The following is a 25,603-nucleotide window of genomic DNA, read 5'->3' as shown; positions in this document are numbered from 1 at the left end:
CGGCGTTGTTTGTTTTACCATGCTGTTCTGTCGCACTAGATTTATAACCAGTGCTTCAACAATCAAGATCAGTTTTCAATAAGCTATTCAAAAATGGTAATGCACGTCAATGCCACAAGAAACGCAGCCTTTAAAATTTACAAAGTGGTATTGTATTGCTGTGAAGCTCTATTGTTCACTCCCATATCCAACCTGTAACTTTTTGTAAACAGCTCTACAATGCCTGCTGATTGAGCTGAACCACAAGTCATGAGATAGGAAGTTTAACTGTCAGCTTAGTCATAGGAGCTGCAGCCTGTTTAGAAGAGATAAGTCACAATGGGGCAGAGGCAAAGACATGTCCTAAATGCATTTGTTTTCAAGGCAACTGTAATGTTTTATAAAATAAATCAAGTCCAACAAACACACTAACCAGTATTCAGGTTTGCACAACCTCCAATTAACATGCACTTGCAGGATAGAAAGTAACATTCTAATAGACTGTACGGTGTTGCAATTTGTAGGAACTCCTCCAATCAGGATTATAGCTAATACATATGGAAGACTCTGCTGAAGCACAGGGAGAGAAACATGTAGGAGAGTGTGAGTGATGATTTCCCCAATCTTAGATGATACACAACATGTGTAAAGGCCGGTCCTGTTGCTTCCCCATTACTTTATTTTGCAGTCATTTTGATCTATGGATGCTTAATCGACCTTTAAGCTGAGCAGGGGAAGGTGAGGAATTCAAAAGTTACAACAAAAAAAACACTTGGCAGTTGGCTGGTGGCCAATAAGTTGGCCAAAAGACTGTATTCTGCCCAGTAACAGGCAGTGATCCCCCTGTCCCCCAGAGAACCAAAGATGGACAGTCAGGACTCTGGGGGCTCATCTCTTTCTCTCCCCCCACCCACAAAGATAACAATGGAAGGGTTCGTGGAAGAAAGTTCCCCACACTCGTTCTGGTTTTCTCCAGAAAAGCTGCTATATTTCTGAAACTGCAGAGACCTGAATTAATCCACAATGAAAATCATTACAGATGGAAAGGAGAAACCTTGAACTGAAAGCCTAAATTGGAGGGCGTGCTGGAAGACCAACCCTCTGTTTGTATGGAGGGTGGGGAGTGCCAAGAATTAGATAGACAATAGTTAACATAATTTCAGTGCAGGAGATCAGAATTCAGTGCAGTAGGCCATTCAGCCAATCGAATCTGCAACAGCCCACATCTCCATTCTTTCCCTACTACCCAGTAACCCCATCTAACCTTTTTGGACACTTGAAGGGCAATTTAGCATGGCCAATCCACCTAGCCTGCACATCTTTAGACTGCAAGAGGAAACTGGAGCACCCGGAGGAAACCCCGGGGAGAACATGCAGACTCCACACAGACTGACCGAAGCGGGGAATTGAACCTGGGACCCTGGAGCTGTGAAGAAATAGTGATAACCACTGTGCTACACTGTAACCTGCTGTTTTTTCTACATATTTAATTATAGTTATTATTAATAAAATGGCGTTTAAATTTACAAACCTGGGGCTGGATTCTCCGACCCCCTACTGGGTCGGAGAATCGCCGGGGGGGGGGGGGGGGGGGGGGGGGCGACGTGAATTGCACCGCGCCTGTCCCCCTGGCGATTCTCCAGCACACGATGGGCCGATGTCCCGCTGCTGTCATGACGGTCCAGCCAGCGGGATTCAAAACACCTCCCTTACCGGCAGGACTGGCGGCGCGGGCGGGCTCCAGGGTCCTTGGGAGGGGAGGGGGGTGATCTGGCCCCAGGGGGTGCCCTCACGGTGGCCTGGCCCACGATCGGGGCTCACCGATCGGCAGGCGGGCCTGTGCTGTGGGGGCACTCTTTTCCTTCCACATTCGCCATAGCCTTCACGATGGCGGAAATGGAAGTAACCCCCTCCCCTGCGCATGCACGGGGATGACGTCAGCAGCCGCTGACGCATGTGCGGACTTCTGCCAGCCGAAGTCTCTTCGGCCCCAGCTGGCGTGGCTCCAAAGGTCTTTTCCGCCGGCGTGCCAACCACTCCGGCACGGGCCTAGCCCCCAAAAGGTTAGGGCTTGGCCCCTAAAAGTGCAGAGAAATCCGCACCTTTGGAGCTGCCCGACGCTAGAGTGGTTTACGCCACTCCATCCCGCCAGGACCCCATGCCCCGCTGGGTAGGGGTGAATCCCAGCCCTGGTGACTATTTATTGGGTAGCCAAGACTTTGGGTGTGTGTTTAAGAATTTATTCATTTCAATTGTGTTGTAACTCTGGGTCAAGTGGGACTGGAATTGCCCATGGTGATCGTAATCCTCTATACCAAGATAATATTTAACTCAATACCAACATCAGAAGCAGATCATAACCATGGGTTGCTACTTTTTTTGATTCCGCTGCATAATATACACTACACCTCAAAAGTAAAAGTGATTTTGAAGTCATGAAAAGTACACGTCGTTATTCTGAACCCTATTTGCCAAAGTGTGACGTGGCTCTTTTGATTGGAGAAATAAGGAACCTTCATTCCTTGGAGGGCAAGAAATCAAATGGGGTAGGAGAGCAAATAGATCTGAGAGTACAAATGCATGAATCACTAAAGTAGTTGGGCCATGGTGCAAACCAAATAGAGGTTGAGAGAAACTGAACATCCGTACTGTCCTGCAATACATACTCAAAATATAGAAAAGACAAAGTGCTTAAGAGATTGACAAACATGTTACATCAATGATATGTTATTATGGGCCAGGGTTTAGAGAACACCAAAGTATATCATGGAGTTCACTGGACCCACAACTTTGAATAGATTTTGGTTATGGGGAGTACAAGGGCCCACTTTACAGGTGTGATGCAACCGAGACCTAAAGTATTTTATTTTAAAAACAAAAAGCAATGTTTATTCTATGAATCCAGTTAACATTTTATAAGCACACAGTAAACATCTTATCAACGACAAACACTGATAATCCCCACAGATACAATACTCTATAGATAACCCTTAATAACTTTAACATTCATAAGTCAAAGAGCCTTTTGAACAAAGACGGTAGGTTTGCAGAGAAAGCAGGTATCACTTCTAAATTATCAAGTGGTCAGGAGACATTCTTTAGCCTGCAGAGACAAATCAAAATAAACCTTCTCACTCAAATGCAGCTCCCCAACTGAAAAGGAAACTAAAACTCAGTCAAAAACAGCTTCCAGCTCAAAATGAAAGTAAAACCAGAGCCCCAGCTCCACCCCCACACTGACATCATTGGAGCCACTCGAGAAGACAAACATTTCTTAAAGTGACATTCCCGCAACAATGTAGCCATCAGGAAAGATGGGGTAAGTTGGGACTCTGACCCCAATAGAAATCTTTAAAATTATGAAGGGAATTGATAATTTCCCCATTTCTACCCTGTTTCTACTAGCAAAAAGCCCAGAACAAAAAAAGTACATAAATACAAGACAGAAACCAAAAGAAATAATTCTAGCATTTGTTAATATGGAGAGAGCTGCAAGAATGTGGAACTCATTGCCAGAGTGATTAAACAAGACACCATTAATTTAAGATTTGAGGCAATTGAAATGGAGTAGGAAAGAGTGATACAGGAGCAGGGTTGGAAGAGAGGATTGAATTTGGGCAGAGGGGACTTGGATGGAGCATAAACATTGGCATAGACCACTTGGGTCTGCTTTGTAATGTATATTTTATATTTGAAGGCTTCAAGAAAAATGCAACCAAGTGATATTTTTCTTAACCCAAAAGAGAGTGCCTTTAATGTTTCTGTGTCTGTCATTCCATACACAAGGAAATCTTGTAATGTGCAGGAAAAAAAAATGATACACATCCAAAAAACCTGTGAAACAAAGGGAGATGGAAGGGTACATCTGGAAGATGAACACCACAAAAACATGGCTGGTAATCAATCTTACAAGGGGCCTCACGGTAGCATGGTGGTTAGCATCAATGCTTCACAGCTCCAGGGTCCCAGGTTCGATTCCCGGCTGGGTCACTGTCTGTGTGGAGTCTGCACGTCCTCCCCGTGTGTGCGTGGGTTTCCTCCGGGTGCTCCGGTTTCCTCCCACAGTCCAAAGATGTGCGGGTTAGGTGGATTGGCCGCGCTAAATTGCCCGTAGTGTAAGGTTAATGGGGGGATTGTTGGGTTACGGGTATACGGGTTACGTGGGTTAAGTAGGGTGATCATTGCTCGGCACAACATCGAGGGCCGAAGGGCCTGTTCTGTGCTGTACTGTTCTATGTTCTATGTTCTATGTTCTGCTTTCACCCATACATACAGAGGAACTCCTTAGGTGGAGCTCAGAGCCATGTTCTGTGAATAGACTAATTATGGAAATAATGCAATTTACTGTTGCGAACATAACAGGTTAGACCACCAGGTTAGATTTACTTGCAAAGAGCCAACAGTGATCTGGCTGAATTCTAACTTGTTCCGAACTAGCAGGAACAGTTAAGTAGGTACTGTGGAAGGGAGAATGTTCAACTTTAAAACTCACTGGAGACAGGCAGTACACAAACAGTTACTGATCAGACTAAAACTGTGGAAAATATTATGAAGCAGTCACCAAAAAATGTAAAGAAAAATGTGCAGAATGCTACAGCATTTATAAAGACTTTACACAAGTGTTTTTGTTTCTAAAACAATGAAAGGGCACCCTGTGATGTGATGAATCATCAGGAAAGAACCAACGTTCAGGAGCTTTTCAGCTTCGGAAGAATGGAGCTACTTTTGTGATACTTGAGGCATGAATTGGGAACATTATCATGAAAGTTGTGGGTGCCTGTCAGAGGCAAGGATAATTAATGTTTACACTACTACATAGGTCAACATCTTGTAATTTAACCCCCAGTGAGTCAGCCTTTTGTAGGAGGAATTCATACTCTTCATATTCTTTGAGAGTCAGTGCAGATTCAATGTGCCGAAAGGCGTCCTTCAGCACTGTTGGAATTCTGAAAACTCAGTTGGTTTAAGTATCCCCTCCAGATTAGAAGAATATTGGTAAAGCCTGGTTAAAAAGAATTAATGAAAGGCCTTCACCCTTTATAGTCCGAAATAAAATTAATAGATCAAACAAAATAAAAATGGTCCATAAACTAGAACTGAATTTGCAGCATCTGAAGCGACATACATTGGATTTGGGTGCGAGAGAAGAGAGTCATATGTTTTTATATTATTTAAAGATAGGGTAGATGTTTTTTTTTGAAAACAAAGGAATTACGGGATATGGCGAGAATGCAGGTAAGTGGTTCTGAGACCACGAAAAGATCAGCCATGATCTTATAGAATGGTGGAGCAGGCTCGAAGGGCCGCATGGTCTACTTCTGCTCCTAGTTCTTATGTTCTTACATGGATTCAGTAGGGAATCAAGTTGATGGATTTACAATTACTCTGATTTATTTAAAAAGCATCACTGGACCAAAATGAAGGGAACTCAATTAATTAATTAACTTGCACACAAACAGGATGTCGACACAGGGAGCATTGGCAATACAACATCTTGAGCACCCATTTTCTTTGCATCAAAATTCCATCGTGGAGCAAATTGGCAAAATATTCTGAAACTGGTTACTTCTGAAACTCCCACTGCAGGGAACATATTGGTGAGTTATCAGGTACAAGCTACCACAAATATGAAGAGTAGCACTTTAATTATCAGATTAATTTCTGAACTGAAGAGTTTGAGGGATATATTGAGAGATTAGATTATGGTTTGGGTGGACACGTTCATTGAGCACACTAGTATATTTCCCCCAAAAAAGCACCAAATGTCTGCTCAGAATTTAATTGTGGCGGGAACTGTTGTTTTCTAGATTTTGCTAAAAGCAACCTTGTAGAGAAACAGCAAGTACATTCAATATTTATTTGCAACATGTACTGGGACATTACATTTCTGATGCAAGAAATTTTAACAATTGATTTCTTGAAATAGGGCTAGTAAATAATGCTGCCAGAATTCCCCTGTGTCTGAAGGGAAGAGAAATTGAAATGACTTTCATTAAAATGGACAGTTCGGGGGCTGCAATCAAAAATTTGATGAATACCCAAGAACATCTTTCAATATAAGAAACACACATGAAACTGACAACACTTTAGGGATACAAGTAGAATATAGCAGCACCTTACCTGTAGTTCCTTTTTCAAGGCCTAATCCATAAGCAGAAACAAGATTTGTGTCGCCTGTCTGTCCAGGTTCCCCAACTCGAACCTTGAATGGACTGCCAGTGATGTGATTGTCATTGAATTTGACATCAATAGAGTGGACACCATTCTCATGAGGAATGAAACGAATGGCATACTTGCCTGCAACAAACATCATTAAAAGCTCCACTATTAGTGTATATTTAGCAATGTGCAAGCAACACTTCTACTCATTGGTGTTATTCCTCGAAAGGATATACAAAATGGGCATGTGCACACATACCCATAAAACCTGAAGCTTTGCCATACCAAACATCTAGGCAAGTATAACCCAGGAAGTCCTGCTCACACAGTAACACTGTTAGAAGTACACAAAGGAGTCATTCAAGCCTTGGCAATAATTTAGAGGAGATGTGTATGAACCTCATTCAATCTTACTTTTTCCTTCCTTTCTTCCCCACCCACAGCTGCAGGACAACAGTCACCAGGGGTGATCAGGATGGGGGGGGGGGGGAAATGAGTAGAAGGGGGGAGGAGTAGAAGGGAAGGGGAGAAGAGAATTTATACAGGAGTGCAGACACAAAAAAAAAAAAAAAAGGAGTAGACTCATGCAGAAAGTTTATAAATATCATCCAGATGTGTTCCTGAATCCTTACCTGGCTCGATTTCAGATACATGGGTATCCTCCACTGCCCCTGATGGGCTGTGAACCTTGGAGTCAATCAAACCTTTAGCACCATTCAGTCTCACAGCGAAAGATACAGGCTGATTTACTTTTAATCCTGACTCCTGGAGATTGAATAGCAAACACTTTATTGCACACTTAGAACAACCTCTGTTCCACTGAAGCTCGAGAACAGGAAAATGCAAGTTAGGCCAGAAGGCATCATACTTGCTTCACTTCCCCCAACTTCTGATAGTTTTATCAAATACTTCGTAGCAGTGGTTAACAGAAGGACTAATATGGAAGGCATTCACCTAATACCACAGGAGTGAGTTAAAGTCAATGAGCTTTGAAAAATGAATGGAGCAGAATTCTATCTGCTTAGTGGAGTTACTCCGTTTTTACTATGATGAGTAAATCGTTTAGTGGAATATCAAGTGTCAAGATTTAAAGAAATACAACATATGGCTCTCTTATTAAAAAAACCAGAATGAAAGCCCTGGGGACAAAGTAATCAAGCACACATTACAGATTAACTTCAGGAATAAAAGTTCTCCATACTATGGAGCTATGCAATGGACTCATTTTGAAATTTGTGGCAGAATGTAAGTTTTCCATTAATGGTTAATATAAATTGGAATGAAGTTGAACCACAATAACTGAATGTCTTGAGAGTCAGATGTAATGTAATGGAATTTGTTGCTTGTTGGTATATTACTACAGCAAAGAGAAGCATGTTAAACCAGGGAAACTGCGAAAAAATGACCAACTTATATAAAATAACTTGAACCAAAAAATGTTTCAAAACCCTTTTGTATAACCAAACAGAAAATCCTCAAGTGCCTGGCCCGATAAGGCCATTTCCTCCAGGACCAAAGTTCAGTAATTTCAATGTGGCCAATATAAATGAAATCCCAATCCAAAATAAAAATTCAGCTTCAGTTTCCAAGCATGCTTAGACTTTGCATGTTTAGTGAGGATGTCAATTTGGTTGACAAGACACACCTGGATGGGATTTAATCGGTTTGAGGGGTCCCATGCATTGATCAGAGAATCAGTCAGTTGCATGGGGGTGGGAGGAAAGAGGCTCAACTGTGTTGAATGCACTTCGCAGGGGAAGAAAGGGACCCTGGTGGCAGAGGTTTTGCCTGCTGAGATGGCCAGCAACTCCCCACTGCAAACAGCACCAACAGGGGCAGCAGCAGCTGGTAATGCACCCACCAGTGGCCTCAGATTGCCAAGGGATCCCCAAGCCAAAAAGGAGTGAGAGATATAGAGTTGGAGATTGTGGAGTGCAAGTCATGGGGCGGGGCAAAATATTTGCAAAATCTCAATACAGACTAAAAATTCACTTAAATCCAGTAACCCGTGTTCATCTGAATTCATATCAAACCTGGTTGGTGGTTAAATCACAATTAATACAAAATAAAAAGATTGAATGTAATTTCCACAATACCTGTTACCATTAATTACTGCTAAAGACCTGAAGAGGGAGTGCCACCTTGTTTTCATTAAGTACCAAACCAAAGAACTGACTTAAGCAGTTTCGACACAATTCACCCAAAAAACACTAACAACAGAAATAGCATGTTCACTTTTAGCTACCAACAACTAAAAGAACATCAGCATAAAAAAAAGGTTGGACTCTTGAACCTCTTCAACCTTTAACTTGTGGGTAACATGCATCTTGCAGGTATGCTGTCACAAACCTTTAAATGAGACACAAGAAAAACATCCTAAATTAAAGTGGCAGATGGTGAACCCCTTCTTACACATGCAAAGGCCACACCGATATATTCATCCCCTTTTTTCATACACCTGATGCAGAGTTGCAACCAGTGTTCTCAATAGGTTGGATCCAAAAATTAGAGTTGGATCATGTTGCCCATTGAGAGAAAGAATTAACTCCAGTCTCCTGAGAGACAAATTGGAAATAGCGGTTCCACACGATTTTCAGTCCCCCCGGGAAAAATTAAGTAATCTACAAGAGGGCCATTCTACAATTGCAAGGACAGCCCAAGATACGGATCAAACAAATTAAGTTGATTAAATGCGAAATTCCAACATAGAGGCACAATGACACAAATGTTTTAATGCAAATTGAACTATTTTCTTGACTCAAAAATCCATTTTGTTCACTAATCCTGTTGTAGAACGATTTCATTCATGTATTTCATTCTCAAAACACCACTTCCAGAACATGTATTGTCCATTGTAATAATTACAAATTAAACTACTTTATATCTTGCAAATAATTCTTAACCTGTGGCATGTGAAATTTCTTAAAGTGCTAAATTAAGATAGCCTGGGCAGACTATCACATTAGCCTAATGGTCTTTTTGCTGGTTCAAAATGGGAGACATTTATCCTTGAAATCTATTGCAGTGAAGTTTTTAAAGCCATCTTTATTTATTTTCATCAACTTAATTCCTTTTCTGCGTGACCCAGGGAGCAGCTGAATTTCATAAAGAATCAGTATCAGTAGTCACCATCACCATTAAAAAAGGGTATTTTTAATGGTTAGCACTGCTGCCTATGGCACTGAGGACTCGGGTTCGATCCCAGCCCACTATCTGTGCGGAGTTGGTACATTCTCCCCGTGTCAGTGTGGGTTTCACCCCCACAACCAAAAAAGATGCTCAGATTAGGTGCATTGGCCACACTAAATTGCCCCTTAATTGGAAAAAACTAATTGGGTACTCTAAATTAAAAACAAAAATGAAAGGGTATTTTTTAAAGAGGGTGTGTACTTTAAATGTAAGAGACCTCTGCAACTACAACCATAACCATGGACTGTGATTCTGGATATTAGAGGGGGCTAGTTTTATTCTGCTATGGAATTAAAGGCCAAAATACACAACAATTGTATTAACTCGAGCAGTTGCTGTGAATGCAAGTGGTAATCAATTTCTTACATTCACTTGCTTCTGCATTTTCCTCCTTCCAACATTTTCACATTCATATACCACAAAACGGATGACTGCTTTCTAGGCAAAATACACCATTTTAATGGAGACACTATGTGTGACCTCTGAGTGTGCAGCAGGAGACCCAACCAGTAAGCCGATATTTTCTTATGTCTCACCTGAAGACTAGCAACAGTAAGTCTGCTTGCATCCTCTGATGAAGCCATGATGGGAACAACAAAGGGACTGCCGGGGATGTACTCATCGTTGAACTTGATTGACACCTCGTAATCTCCTGCAACACAAAACATATATAGATCAGTGCTCAATTATACGACATACAGAATCTACTAAAAAAAAATCAAAATGAGATATATTTACTGCTCCAGAACATTAAAAATGTTGCCACTTGCCAGGTGAGGAATGCATCCTGATTACATTTTTAAATAATCAACAAAAATTATTTTCACATTAAAATATTTTAGAAATAAAGTGTGGTGCAATTCTTTTATTAGACGGTCTGAACAGTGGATCACTAGATAAGCGCATTGGATGCTATTCATAGTGTGATCCTCATCAAATCCAACTGCAGGATGCATGAAGTGATAAAAATGTTCCGCATATGTAAAACTATTTGCATTGGGTCACACCCACCGTGTAGTCACTCAGGGCTGTAGAATATGGTCACAGACGAAGGCAGAAATGCCCATAACCATCTACTATGCAATCAGAAAACATCTACACAAAGCTAGCAGGATCACAACCAAGTGGGCCCCCCATGTTAAATGCAAGCAAAATACGTGCTTTTAAAAACGGAGATTTGGAAAATAGGAGGCGGTTCACTGGGACTTCGCAACAGAATTTCAAAACAGGGCAAAAAAGGTACAACAAAACAAAAGTAGTGTCAGAGAAAGAGGTGGGGCAGGACATGTGGTTCCCTTGCAGGCTTCAGATGTTGATGGTCCACAACCACCACAAATAACACTCACATTCACTTTCTGCATGGATCAATGTTTAAATGCAGCACCCTCACCAGCTGCAAGGAGATGGCTGGATTGAGGAGAGAATTACTTTTGTTCACATGAGCTCAAATCATTAAGTCACTAGCGTTGGCACCATACTGAAAAAGCACAAGTTTTAGCAAGTTTAAAAAAAAAACTGCTGGGACTTTAACGTGGCATATGACAGTCTACAAGAATGAAAAGGTCGGCACAGTGGCTAGCACTGCTGCCTCACAGCGTCAGGGACCTGGGTTCGATTCCCACCTCACATGACGGTTGGTATGGAGTTTGCACTCTCCCAGCATCTGCGTGGGTTTCCTCCGTGTACTCCGGTTTCCCCTCCGTCCAAAGATGCGGAAGTTAGGTGGATTGGCTATGCTAAATTGGCCCTAGGTGGAGTATTGGGGATAGGGAGGGGTTTGGGCCTAGGTAGGGTGCATTTTCAGGGGTCGGTGTAGACCAATGGGTCGAATACCCTCCTTCTGCACTGTAGGGATTCTATGAAAATAGATCTGGATTTACTGGAGGCTGCTTTCTAATGTTACGGTCATGTGAGAGTACCTTTAAGAAATGGGTGTTTATTACTGCACTGATGTCAGAGAGTGGGTGGAGCTGGACTGTCAGCTCTTTACTTTTGTTTTAGGCTGCAGGGTGTGTTTTAGTTTAGTTTTCAGAGCTGGATAGCTGCAGTCACAGCCAGAAGGTGTATTAGAGTTCTTTTGTGACTGCGCAGGTTTCCTCCGGGTGCACTGGTCTCCTCCCCCAGTCCAAAGATGTGCAGGTTAGGTAGATCGGCCATGCTAAATTGCCGCTTAGTATCCAAAAGAGTATGTAGGGTTATAACAGAACAGTGGGTCTAGGTATGGTGCCCTTTCAGAGGGTCTGTGCAGATTTGATGGGCTGAATGGCCTCCACTATAAAGGAAGGATGGACCAAGGCTGGATCATAGACCGCATCGAGACATTTGTGAAAACCTTGGGCTAAATTTCACACTCCCCTGGTGATTTTATTTGTGGGTTTTAGGGGTGTAGCATGAAATTGAAGGAATAGGACTCCTTCCAGATTCCCACCCGCAACAATTTTATCCTGGGGTGCCCGCCCTTCCCCCAGTTGAGCCAAGTGGCCAATTCCATTTCCCCACCCAACCACAATTTCTAGGTTGGTGAGAGGATTGCAAACGGATTTTGATGGTGGCATTCCCCCTCCTGCTGGCAATCAAGGCCCCTTCTAACTGCAGGCACTCCTACCCCCTTCAGGGTTAGTGGCCACTGGACCTCCCTCCCCTCCTGGCCTTGCCACCGACACCCCGATCGTCCTAACTTTACCTTCTCAACCCTTCCCGGGACCCCTTTAACTTGCCTCGTCGTCCAGTCTCAGGATCTTCTTGAACCAGAGTTCAGTGCAGCTCCTTCAGGGACAAATTGACACTCATTGAAGTGCAAAATGCAGGGCTCGGAGTCAGTAGGGATGATGGTTGGTTAGGGAGATCCCACCATCTGAAAAATTCAGGCCAGTGTCTTAGTTTTAATGTCCTTCAGAGACATGGAGAGATACGAGATAGTGATTTAAAACCAGTGGAAATGGAGTTGGTACAATGGCCTCTAATTTGATGTTGAATGTGCTGAATTTCAGTGTTGACACTAGTAACAGCAGCATTATTTTTTTTTTTAAAAAAGTTATGGGATGTGGGCAGCACTTACTGGCTATCCCTCTTGAAAGACTGCATAATGCTGTTCTCACTAACTCGGGGGGGGGGGGGGGGGGGGGGGGGGGGGTGGGAGAGAAAGAGAGAGCGAGAGCAAGAGGAGAAAAGAGAAGGAAGGAAAGAGACTGCCCACGACCAGCAAGCAACACATCAGGATTTCAACACTCACCAGGTTCTTGTGCAATGTACGACACACCACAGGATCCATCCTTACGATCTTCAAATGAAATTTCTGCCCTGCTGGGTCCTTCCACAGCAATGGATAGGCCGCCGGCACCAGCTTCCCGTGTCCAGATACTGAATTCAGCTACAAGTGCAAGCAAAAATCCTCGATAAAAAGGTACCATTAACAGTTACTCTCTATTTTGGAAAACTTTACATTTGGAAAGTTTAGTCAGAACTGAAGGAGGCCTGCATTCAATTTGTGAAATAGTTTGCAACAAGTTTAGATAATCTCACTTCCTAATGCATCCTGAAGGTTTAGTTCAAAGCAAATAATTTATTTCTTTACAACTCCCATGAACCTTGTACTCTGTGCAAAAGATTTCAACAAGGAAGTTTTTTAATGAATTTAGAGTACCCATTTTTTTTTTTTCCCCAATTAAGGGGCAATATAGCGTGGCCAATCCACCCAACCTGCACATCTTTGGGTTGTGGGGGTGAAACCCACACAGACATGGGAAGAATGTGTAAACTCCACACGGACAGTGACCCAGGGCTGGGATTTGAACCCGGGTCCTCAGCGCCGCAGTCCCAGTGCTATCCACTGCACCACATGCCGCCCTAACAAGGAAGTTTTTAATGGTCTAAACAGACAGGTGTTAATTACAAAGGCCCAATTAACTCGGGTAGCAAGTAAACTATTATCGAGAAATTAGACCATACGATTTTAAAGTCACAAATGTCATTGAAATCTTTCACCAACTTTCCACTGGAGGGCAGGCTTACACTTTGTGGAGCTTGGAGCACTAGTCCCATCCCTGGCTTCACAGGCTGACCCTTGATTTCAGCTGCTCTTCCCAATCCCATCACTTGGTAGGATAATCACGGTCCTCCCTACTCAAGCCACCAGTAAAAACGATATCAAAGGTCACAATAAGGTCATTGGGACTTAATGTATGTGTGGGAAGAAGGGCTCCCGTACACAGACTTTGAACAGGTATCCTAGCAGTGCGCTCAGGTTACCAATTTGGAACCATGGGTACATGGCAGTTGTCCACCTTGGTTTCTGATAAGGGACAGGGTAGGTTAAAATCACTCTCCCTAAAAATTTAGTTCAACATCTATACTGATGTAATAATAAATCTAGAACTGTTGTTGGTCAAGGATCAAACGTCTTAACTGGAGAAGCAAATTGGTAGGCTGACCACAAAATTCACTGTTCCTCATTCAAAAGGTATTCCACATGTAGCATTGACACCATCCACACACATATTGCAAAGTTACATCTACCATAATCCCTCCCACAGAAATCAGGGAAACCCATAGTTGAAGAGAAATACATTTTCAATAAATTACCTGGGACTCCTACTTCTCCTTGCTCAAGACCAGGGCCGCCAGCTCGCACTTTCAGAGCTCCTCCTTCACCAAGTGGCCCCACGGTGAATTGGAATGGACTGCCTGGGACATGCCGGTTCCGATACAATACGCTAACTGTATGTACACCCATTTCATGCGGCACAAATCTGACACAGTACGTGTGGTTGTCACTTTCTGTGATCTCAGCATCTTCCAATTTTCCAGAGGGACTGGTCACTTGAGCAGACATGTCATGGACATCAATTTCTATAGAGGGACAGCCAGTGTTAGCGGTACTAAAATAGCAGAAACCCAATAAAAAAAAGTTTAGCCAAGTAGCCATATTTGCCTTGAACCCAATAAAAACCAAAAAAGAGTTGGTTGTGCAGGAGTTCAGGTTTACTGGCATTTAGTTGTACATTATGCAGCTTAGTGCTTTTGATATCCATCAGTTAAAAGTGTTTTTCTGCTATTCTTTTTAGCAGGTCAGAAAGCAGAGCTTGAATTTCCAATTGCAGTGCTTAATCCAGATAACTGAAAACAGCTACATTTATAACTAAACCATGAGCCATTGGCAAAGGTGAAACAAACTTTGATCAAAACTAAGTTGGTTGCTTGCTACCACAACAATGATTTTATTGAACAGGCCAGATCATGGAACATATTAACTAACAAAAAAAACTTATCAAGTTAAAACTGGACACCAAATTGTTGGTAAATTAGGTAATCTATAATAAGAGTAAAGTCAGATTAGTAGATGGAAATTGTACACTTTGACCACATATACATATACACACATTTATTGGGACTCACGTAATTGATGAATACACTCATTTCTAATTTTATTACTCAGCTACATTCCACCTCCTTTTGGCTACCATCTAAGTTACTACATATTTACCTGCGAATGGTGGGATTTTGAGCAGAGAAGATTGCTTTTCCTCCTCTCACAAGATGTCAAGTCTCTATATAGCATTATTTCCCCTCTAGTTAATCATTTCTATCACTTGCCCCATCAACATGGTAATTCCACCTAAACGTGGCCAGTATATCTGTCGGGAAAAAGGATCAGTGGGACCCAGTGCCATTTCATCACTCTGATTGGTAGTTGCCTTGAAGGTGACATGTACTATCTGCAGTATTTACCTTAAAAATACTTTGCAAATTATTTGACATCTCAATTTTTCTCCCAAGTCTAAAAATGAAGTTTCTCTTGGGAATACTAAACTCCTACCACAGCTAATGAAATAACATATGGTATAATGCAAAGCCAGGAGATGGCAGAATACTTTCTTACAGTACTATATCCAGTTTGCATTTCATGCTTAAGCTACAGTAAGCAAATATGCAACATCATACAACAATACAGTTGACTATTTTTGTTGCAAGTAGGACAGTTCTAAGCAATTTTAAAAACAGAGAAGTGAAGGCAATTCTTACTCATGCAACTACCATCGACAAAAGCATGCTGGCTAATTTAAAATAAGCACATTTCTGCCGACCTCAGAGTCCACATGCCCAGTGCTGAAACGCACCATCCGGCCTTAATGGCCTTGCACTGAACAATTTGTATTCCTCCTGGCCGAAGAGGCCAAACAGGGGCGGTATAGGTCGCTTTTGAACACTAGCAAGGTCCTTGGATTTTTCAAACCGATTCTGCCGAATCTCCATTCGTTCTGCACGCAAGAAAGTGCAACTTGTCTGAAAATCTGAATGTGTGCAACAGAGGTGCTCCCGAGCCACCGTTAGTTGGAACCAAGTCACTGAGTGGAATAGGAAAAGAAACAAAAAAGGAAAGAGACAGGAAACAGTTGTATTCCAAAAGAAAAATTTAGATATAGATATCCGCATTTCAGTTTTCTACATTTTCATGCTTTTAAATAAATGCACTAGTTACACAAAACATTACACCCCCTTTATCCCCCACCAAGAACTTATTTGATTTTAATTTAAATCATTTGACTTTAGCCTAGAACAGTCCAAATTGCATGGTGCTGAAGAAATTGAATTTACCCTGCCCACATGCAATGCTATGAATGAGGGGGTGAAGTTGGGCATCATTTTGCACGCGAGTCCCATAAAACACAAAGGCAGTACCACACGAGTGCCAATAATGATCAACAATTACATTGTTCATTGTGAATAAATTGCCAAATAGCTGACAAAACTAGTGGTCAGCAGCAACTTGCATGTTTCCACGACAGCTATTTGTTCTCCATTGCTCTCACCACCCCTCTGCCATTCCCCACCAAATTCTGGCAGGGCTTTAGTGTGTGTGAAAGACCCAATTTTGGCAGGGCTTTAGTGTGTGTGAAAGATCCAATTTTGGCAGGGCTTTAGTGTGTGTGAAAGACCCAATTTTTAAAAATTGAAATAGTCGAACATAGAAACCACTGAATGTGATTTATGGTATTATCATTTGAGATTTTTACAGCTCACGAGCTATAGATTTGACACTGTTTTCAATGTTGACCAACTAATTTAGTGATAAGGGACAATTAATCTCCCCATCTATTTTTACTACAATGGCTGAAATGGTTCAAGTTACATAAATCTTTGCAATCGTGCCAAGTCTTTTATACTAAAAAACTGAAATGACAAATTGTTTTCCCAAGATCAGTGGAAAGGAAAAAATAGCCTGGACAGTATTCAGAATTGCAGGAAAGACTAATGCTACCACAGCACATTCCTCAAAGCTGTAAACATGAGCTAATTCCTCACATCATTTGTGCTCTTTAGAGAGATTTCAATGAGCTGCATTCAGAAATAAATACAACAATTAATTCATTTAACCTATTAACCATAGGCTGGATTGAGTTATTACTACTAGCGTTGGAGGATTAGAATACCATAGCACTGCACTTCTAAAGTTTCTCTTTGTGAAAAGATTCAACTGCACAAAGAGAGAGAGAGAGAGAGAGAGAGAGAGAGAGAGAGAGAGAGAGAGAGAGAGAGAGAGAGAGAGAGAGAGAGAGAGAGAGAGAGAGAGAGAGAGAGAGAGAGAGAGAAAAAAAAAGAGAGAGAGGATTCTGCATCCGCCATCATTTAAAACAAGCAATGACCAACAGCCAACTCAATAAAACACTTTTTAAATGCTGAGCTGACTCGATTATATAATTTTCAAAGCAATCCAAATACTGGAGAACAAATTCCAATAAACATTTTGAATTTCTTTTTCAATCTTACCAGGAATCTTCAAGTTCAGATCACAGATGCTTCCAACGGTGGCTTCAGATGCAGCCTGCCTTCTGCGAGTGATGCTCTCTCTCATTCGTCCTTCGCCAGTTATCTTCACTGTGAATGGACTCCCTGAAAACATTTATACAGATATTTAAAAATCTATATTTTTAAAGATCAGTTTCTTCACTAAAAGGTACTTCACCAATTCTCAATCAAATAAGAGATCATAAGAATGTAGTGCTAGGGATAAGGCTTGCAAATAGAATATTTAACAAAAACAGTGGCTTTTCTTCTTTAAAAAAAAAGAGAAATAAAGAGCAATTAGCTAACAAAATAAAAGCAATTAGCTGCACCTTGTTGCTCACCATTATAGCAGTCTTACTTGACTTTTCAAACAAAGTCATCAAGACCATAAGGCTGTAGATATAGGATCAGAAATAGGTATTTCACCCCATCGATTCTGCTCCGCCATTCACTTATGGCTGATGTTTCTCATCCCCATTCTCCTGCCTTCTCCCCATAACCACTGATGTCCTTAATCAAGAACCTATCGATGTCGTCAGGATAGTGATTTGGCCCCCACAGCCTTCTGTGACAGAGTCCAGATGGTTCTAGTATTTCCTGCTAGTGGAAACATCCTCTCCACCTTCACTCTATCTAGGCCTCAGTATCCCATAGGTTTCAATAAGATCCCCCTCATCCTTCTAAACGCCTACACCAATGAGTATAGACTCAGAGTCCTCAAGCTCTTCATTCCAGGAATCATTCTTGTGAACCTCGTCTGGACCCAACAAAGGCTTGCACATCCTTCCTTACATACAGGGCCCAAAATTGCTCACTATATCCCAAATGGGGTCTGATCAGAGCCTTAAACGAGACTAATAACCAAACTCTGCAATCTTGGACTTCACCCATCCCTGCACACCTGGATACTTGGCTTCCTCACCAACAGACTGTTGTTGGTGTTGCCTGTCAGGATAGGCAACAGCACCTATTCTACAATAGTCCTCAACACTGGGGCCCCGCAAGGATGTGTGCTCAGTCCTCTACTGTACTCCCTATACACATGACAAAGAGTCATCGGACTTGAAACGTTCGCTTTTTTTTCCTCTCCTACAAATGCTGACAGACTTGAGATTTTCCAGCATTTTCCCTTTCGCTCCCTATACACATGACTGTGTGGCAAGATTTAACTCCAACTCAATTTCTAAGTTTGCGGGTGATGCGACTATGGTGGGCCGTATCTCAAACAATGATGAATCCGACTACAGAAGGGAGATAAATCACTTGGTTGCATGGTGTACCGAAAACAATCTCTCGCAATGTCAGAAAGACCAAGGAACTGATCATCAACTTCAGGAAGCATAGCACGACTCACACTCCCATCTGCATCAATGGCTCCGAAGTGGAGATGGTCAATAGCTTTAAGTTCCTGGGGGTCACCATCATCAACAGTCAGTCCTGATCCACACATGTTGATGCAACAGTCAAGAAAGCCCAACAATGTCACTAAGAAATTTGGCTGCATGCATCGACACTCAAACTCCTACAGATGTGCCATAGAGGGCATCCTATCCAGCCACATCACAACTTGATATGGCAACTGCTCGGTCCAAGATAGCAAGAAACTGCAGAGTGTGGTGAACTCAGCCCACCACATCACACAAGCTTCCCACCCTCACATTGAATCTGTATACACCTCCTGCTGCCTCAGGAACGCAGACAGCATTATCAGAGACCCTTCCCACCCAGGCATTGCCCTCTTCCAGACCCTTCCAGAAGGGCAGAAGGTACAGAAGTCTGAGGAACCGCACATCCAGACATAGGAACAGCTTCTTCTCCACAGCTACAAGACTTCTCAACTATTCTCCCTTGGACTGATCGGTTACCTGTAAGAACACTATTCACAATGCCCTATGCTGCTCTTGCTCATGTATTTGCTTTGTTTGGACCCTTGTTCCACACTGTAACCAATCACTTTGTTGATGTACCATTTGTCAATGTCCTCTCGTGATTTTGTTTTTAGTCTATTATGTACGTACTGTGTACGTTCCCTTGGACACAGAAAAATACTTTTCAATTTTACATGTGACAATAAAATCAAAATCTCAGAAATACATCCCTGTATATATTGAAATAAAACTCTTGCTATTTTATATTACTAGCTAATTAACAGCTCTATGTCATCTTCTCCACCCACCATACACCCCCCCAACCCCCCGCTATTGCTCTGCTCTCTTTTAAAGGCTTCTCAATCCTCGCCACCTTGTATGCTTTTTCCTTTTACTTTTATGCTGTCCTCTTACTGCCTTCATCAGCCACGGATGCCTCATCCTCCCCATAGCACGTTTCCTCCTCCTTGGGCGAATTTCTGTTGTGCCTCCTGCATAGACCCCAAAAGTCCTGCCATTACTGTTCCACTGTCTGCTAGGCTCCCCTTCCAATCAACTCTGGCCTGCTCCTCCCTCATATCTTTGTAATTACCTTTATTCAATTGTATTACTGCTGCATCCAATTCCAGCTTCTCCCTCTCAAACTGCAGGGTGACTTCTATCATATTGTGGCCACAGCCCCCCAAGTGTTCCTTCACCTCATGTTCCCTAATCAAGGCTGCCTCATTACACATCACCAAAACCAGAATTTCCTGTTCCTTAGTAGGCTCTACCACAAGCTGATCGAGAAAAAAAAAAGAGAAATCTTAGACATTCCACAAATTCCTTTTCTTGGGATCCACTACCAACCCTGATTTTCCCAGTCCACCTACAAAGTCCCTCATGTTACTGTAATATTGCTTTTATTAAATAAGAAACTGTTTCCAAGAGTAAGGCTACACATCCATTATGCCTGAAAGTGGTGACAGAAAATAAAAATGCATTTTTACTTCACTTTTGTCATACCTGGTACATGTTCATCAGCAAATTTGATGTAAATAATGTAAGTCCCTGGCTCAGTTGGACAGTAGAAAACTTTGCAAGCACCTTCCTCAGTCTCTTCTGTATTAATGTCCACCTTACTTGGGCCTTCAATTGATAATGCAAGACCACCATAACCTGAAACATTGAAGGGCAATTTATAACTCGTACCAATTTGGATTTAAAAAAATATTCAAAATGTACATTTTATCAACATTTTGCAGGCAATGGAACAATTTAACGTAGGGCTGTTCCGGTAGGTTGATTGATGCCCCATTAAGCTTAGCTACAAGTTTAAGGCTACATTTATTGTACCAGTCATAGAATTTACAGTGCAGAAGGAGGTCATTCGGCCCATCGAGTCTGCACCAGCTCTTGGAAAGAGCACCCTACTCAAGCCCACACCTCCACCCTATCCCCGCAACCCAGTTACCCCACTTACTTTTTTGGACACAAAGGGAATTTAGCAAGGCCAATCCACCTAACCCGCACATCTTTGGACTGTGGGAGGAAGCCGGAGCACCGGAGGAAACCCACGCAGACACTTACTAAATGGGTGTATACACAGCACGTGCCAACTCAAGGTGGCTAGTTCTCTCCATGGAACAGAAACATTTAATGACTGGTTTGTAAAGGGAGCTCGTGAAAGAAGAATGAGTCCAGCAGTCAAGACATTAACAGCCTGCATCTTTACTGCAAGATTCTATGACTGTCACAGAGAACTGTCCTCAGAAGCGCAAGTTTGCAACGGCCCATCTTACCTGCATCTCTTGTGTCCACAATGAAGTCAGACATTTCAAATGTATGTCCTTCCATCAAACCTTGTCCAAAGACCTTAACTCTGTTGGCATCTCCAATTTCAGACTGGCCAACCATAATGGCAATTGGGCTATTTGCCACGTGCCTACCATTTTTCTTAATGCTGACAAGATGTTCGCCTACTTCCCGTGGGATAAAGGAGATACCTATTGGCCAAAAGATATTGCATTTGAGTTGACCATAATCCAGAAAAATCCCTCTCCATCTCTCATGCACTATAAATCCTCCAATCCAAAAAAACTTGTGCATGCATCTCCCTCGCCTACTCCCATTGACCCCACTAGTACCAGATATACCCTTGCATCCAGTGCCCTCTATAATTTAAATTTCCTTCATAAACCTCCACACCTCCTATTTTCTTCTTTACCTCACCTATTAGTTCCTTATTTGGCTCAAAGCCCATTTTCTCCCTCATACATTTGGAGAATAAAACCTCCCTAGAATAAAAGGTATTCCACATAAGCATGTTGTAAATACACAGCTCAAGTTGTGCTATCATATTCCATGCTCCGTGAAGAATCAAGGTACTTTTTTGGAGAACTTGGCACAAAATCCTGCACAGTCAGTCAATGTGCACTTCAAATTACTATTCAATTTTTAAAAATTGCACAGGCATTCTTAAATGTTTGATTATCTTGAGGAACAGAATACAAATTTTTTCACTTGCCAATGTGGTTGTTTGGCAGTCTCTTCAGTAGGCATGGCTCATCTTGGCCAGAAGGAGATTTAATGCTGGCAGATAGCAAAGTAAGGTCACTTTCATTGATGTCCAGGGAGATGTCAGCAGATGAACCAACCTTAACTTGTGATCTTCGTCTGCTATCACCTGAAACAGCGAAGTTAATTTACTTTAGATATTGTTCCGATGACACTGAGCTGATCTTTTCCATAGGTTAAGAATCTTCAGCAGTGTTAAAGTGCATCATAATGAAGTTTGATATTCCGTAAAAAATAAAATTCACTTATACCCAATGAGGGTTTAGAAGCAGTAATAAAAGTAGTATATCACCAACAACCCAGTCCAGCAGTCCAGTTAAGGTTTTGCATTGGGTGGCGGTGGTGGGGGTAAATTTTCTATGACCCAGTTAACCCCATAATAATTCCTACTCAATCCATGAACAAACAAGATGCACACAGTAACTATGACAGTCAATTCAGGAATGTCCAATTGTAATTGAATTAATTAGCTACAAATGTTGGAATTTGAATAGGGTCCAAAACAAAATAATTAAGCACAAGCAAAATTTGTTAGCCCGGTTAAGCCATTACTGCAATTAAATGCACTCAATGATAATACAGTTCAGAATTCTCAATCTACAATAATCTTCTGGATCTCAGATCTATGTACAACTGTAAATTTTCTCAAAGCATTTACGTTAATATGGCACATAATAAGTAGTAGACTTGGTTGTGTTGTAGTCCATTTCATTAGCATTAGAAACAGTATATAGGTTTACTCTATCTGAAATTCTGTTTCTACTCGCAACTTCATGGCAGATAAATTACCTGTAACTTTGGCAGTGAAAGGGCTTCCAGGAATATGTTTTTCATTGTACTTGACAAGGATATTGTAATCACCGGGCAGGGTCGGAAGGTAAGAGACTGTACAGGTACCATCCTTGTTATCTACACAATTGATATCCGCCTTAGAAGGCCCCTCAATCGCCAAGTCCAGACCGCCTATGTGGTGGGAAAGGAATATACCACTTTAGAACACTCCGACTGACTTATTTGGTAAACTTGCTGAAGTCTGCTTTAGCACCTACACTGCATGTTCTTATGGGGCAACATCAATATGGATTATACTAAACAGAATTTGAGAATACAGAAGAAAATTCAGGTGGTAGTTCATATTACTTCCACAAAATTGATGCCAGAATGCAATTATTGGAGAAAACAAAACAGCAACCCAATCAGTTTTATTGATTGGTTTGTTTTTTTTTTTAAATGACCTGCGTTGTAATGCAGTTGAACACCAATTAACCATCAGTGGTTTCATAGCAAACTACTACATGTATTCTACAACATTCTGTAAAACAAAACTACACAGTGTTAAGAATTTGATGCTCACCTTCTCCAGCATCTTCAGTTACAATTGTAAAAGTAGCTGGTTTGTTGACAACACCATAGACAAGCCCTGGGCCATATGCCGCCACATGTCCACTACCTCCATAGTTTACAAAGAACTGTAGTGGACTCTCTGAAAGTAATCAAATATATTGCCAACTGAGTAAAGTAGATAATTAGTATTTATTTAGCTCCACTAAAGGCAATGCCATAAGATGTTAAAGAATAACAATTCTATAAGCAAGATATAGGCCAGAATTCTCAGGCTGTTTGGATTCTCCGATGCTGTCAGCAGTCTACCCCCCGCCGTCAGGTTTCCTGGTGGCCTTAGTGGCTTCAAATCCCATTGATAAGTGGCAGGAGTAGAGAACCCTGCTGCCAGCAAACACACTGACGGGGTTGCTTAATTTTAAATGCAGTATTTTTACTCAAACACATTGGGACATTGATACAAAAGAGAAAATGCTGGAAAATCTCAGCAGGTCTGGCTACATCTGTAAGGAGAGAAAAGAGCCAACATTTTGACTCTTTGTCAAAGCTAACAGAGAAAGGTTGGAAATATTTATACTGTGGAATGAGAATGAAAGATGAGCTATAGCCACAGAAACCCAGGGAAATGGGCTGCTAATAGCCACAGAAACCAAGGGAAAAGAGTGCCCAGAGAGAATAAAAAGGTGAGAAAGGCCAAACAGCAGAGAAACTCAGAGGGTAAACTGATGTAGATGTAGATGAGAAAAGGGTAAGGAAAGGTGGATAGATTGGAGGGGAGGAGGGGGTTAAATATATATTAAGACACGAAAGAAAGAAATGGTAAAAGACAGTTAAAATGAAATGGGATGAAAACAAATGTGAGGTGGGGTAGAGCTATTCATCTGAAGTTGTTGAATTCGATGTTAACCGGAAGATAAGATGTTGTTCCTCCAGTTTACAATGAACTTCAGGCCAAGGACAGACTTGCAGCAGGCCAAGGACAGACCTGTGGTCATGGGAGCAGGGTCCTATGTTAAAATGGCAAGCAATGAGACATTGATAAATGCCTTTCTTTATTCAATAAGCTACATTGCAGAGTTCTCTGTACAATCTCAGTCCTTATTTCAGGGTGGATTAGACAAGCTCAAAGTCCATGACATCCAAACAACAACACCAGTGCCATCTGAATTTATAACTTGGAACTTTTATTAATATATCAGCACAACATATTGTCACAAATTTTTTTCTATGCAATTGAGATTTGAATTATATGTATACCTGGAATATGACTGCCATTGTATTTTATGTGCATCTCATGTAGTCCAGCCTCAGTTGGCGCATATTTGACAGTCACGGTACCATCCTTATTATCAATAATTTCTGGCGTAGCAGTTTTTTTTGAAGGCATGTGAACTTCACCTATATAATAATAATAACCAGTCAAATAAAAGATAACTTCAAAATGCATGTTAAACCAATCCAAATATTTAAAAAATGCATCAAACTTAATTGAAAAATGCAACATGAAAATCATTCACAATTCCCAAAACACCACTTGTAAAAACAAACTAAGTATAAATGGCAGATATTAAAAGATGAATTTATAACCACTTTATACCTTTACAAGATTAAAATACCATTTTCTTACCATTCTGGAGGGTTGGAAATTTATTTTAAATGGGGAAGGACAAAAGAAAACCTGAAGCTAGTGAGCTTTTCCACCCTGTAGCGTCATTAAACAATATACATACTGTAACGATAGCTCCTACTTCCATTACTATCAAAATACTGGGTACAGTGGTTATTTAGCTCAGTACTACCTCTACAATCTGAAATATCACTAATAACAATAATAATATAATAATAATTATTATTATTAGATAGTGACTATCAGCTATCTGCCAAGCATTTTGAAATTTAAACCAGGCAGCTCGACTCTGGTCAAGGCATTGCCCAGTGGAATATGTTGTGTAATGCTTCCTTCATGTAGCATAAGCTGCTTCCTTGATGTATGCTCGGACAAAGGAAGGTTCAGACTTGGAGATAGGTTTGACACACATTTATTGAACAGTTAACAATTCTCCTACTCGAGTTCGACTCTCCTGCTAATCTTGCTATAGTAACTCAGTCTAACTAACCAGTCTGCTCTAAGCCATGCAGTGGGTGTGATACTTCCGATCTGCCTCTGTCCTACCGAGTGTCGCCTGTGGAAAGAGAAAGAGCATATGTGCCCTGTCCTTTTATATGGGTTGCCCCCTTGTGGTAGTGTCACCTCTGGGTGTCTTGACTGCCCATTGGTCGTGTCCTATTCTATGCATTCATTAGCTGTATGTCTGCATGTCATGATGTCTCTGGTGCTCCCTCTAATGTTTACTTAATCTTAGTGTATTTACATTACCCCCTTGTGTATTTACAGTGATGCACATCACCACAGAAAGTACCTGCAAATGGCCATCACTCGAACAGGCACAATGGATTTACATGTTTTGGTGGCAAAGAACAGCGCTCTGTGTATAATATGTAGCTTCCAGTACACGCAAATGCATCACACTTGCAACCTGGCTGACGATCCTAAATTAGTCATCGGTGTAATTTTTAAACAAAGGATTATTTGGCAAATGCTGTCTAACTGCACACTCACATCTAATGTTAAGACACTGTTTTGCATGGGTACAATATGTACTTCATCAGTTGGGATGAAGGGACATGCCATTTGATATGATCCACCAGTCTTTGGGATGTTCAGC

General features: G+C 41.5%; 1 protein-coding gene across 5 annotated transcripts in view; it reads right to left on the bottom strand.

Moving 5' to 3' along the window:
* LOC119974035 (filamin-B) overlaps positions 1-25,603 on the bottom strand; it is a 179,682-nt gene that overhangs the window by 9,431 nt on the left and 144,648 nt on the right. For 4 of the 5 annotated variants that reach the window (XM_038812855.1, XM_038812856.1, XM_038812857.1 and 1 more), the window contains 12 exons: positions 24,135-24,275; positions 22,891-23,019; positions 22,326-22,499; positions 21,487-21,645; positions 20,762-20,965; positions 19,986-20,138; positions 17,095-17,217; positions 13,909-14,175; positions 12,560-12,697; positions 9,864-9,979; positions 6,771-6,903; positions 6,100-6,276 (listed from right to left, as the gene is read on the bottom strand). In XM_038812855.1, coding sequence (XP_038668783.1) covers positions 6,100-6,276; positions 6,771-6,903; positions 9,864-9,979; positions 12,560-12,697; positions 13,909-14,175; positions 17,095-17,217; positions 19,986-20,138; positions 20,762-20,965; positions 21,487-21,645; positions 22,326-22,499; positions 22,891-23,019; positions 24,135-24,275 — 1,914 coding nt within the window. Of the gene's footprint in view, positions 1-6,099; positions 6,277-6,770; positions 6,904-9,863; positions 9,980-12,559; positions 12,698-13,908; positions 14,176-15,410; positions 15,672-17,094; positions 17,218-19,985; positions 20,139-20,761; positions 20,966-21,486; positions 21,646-22,325; positions 22,500-22,890; positions 23,020-24,134; positions 24,276-25,603 lie in introns of those variants that run through there. The other variant, XM_038812859.1, reaches the window with a different exon arrangement.

The sequence above is a fragment of the Scyliorhinus canicula genome, chromosome 11 (genome assembly GCF_902713615.1).
Source record: "Scyliorhinus canicula chromosome 11, sScyCan1.1, whole genome shotgun sequence".
NCBI classification, from domain to species: Eukaryota; Metazoa; Chordata; class Chondrichthyes; order Carcharhiniformes; family Scyliorhinidae; genus Scyliorhinus; species Scyliorhinus canicula.
The sequence above is the reverse complement of the archived record's forward strand: the minus strand, read 5'-3'. Positions and strand labels throughout refer to the sequence as shown.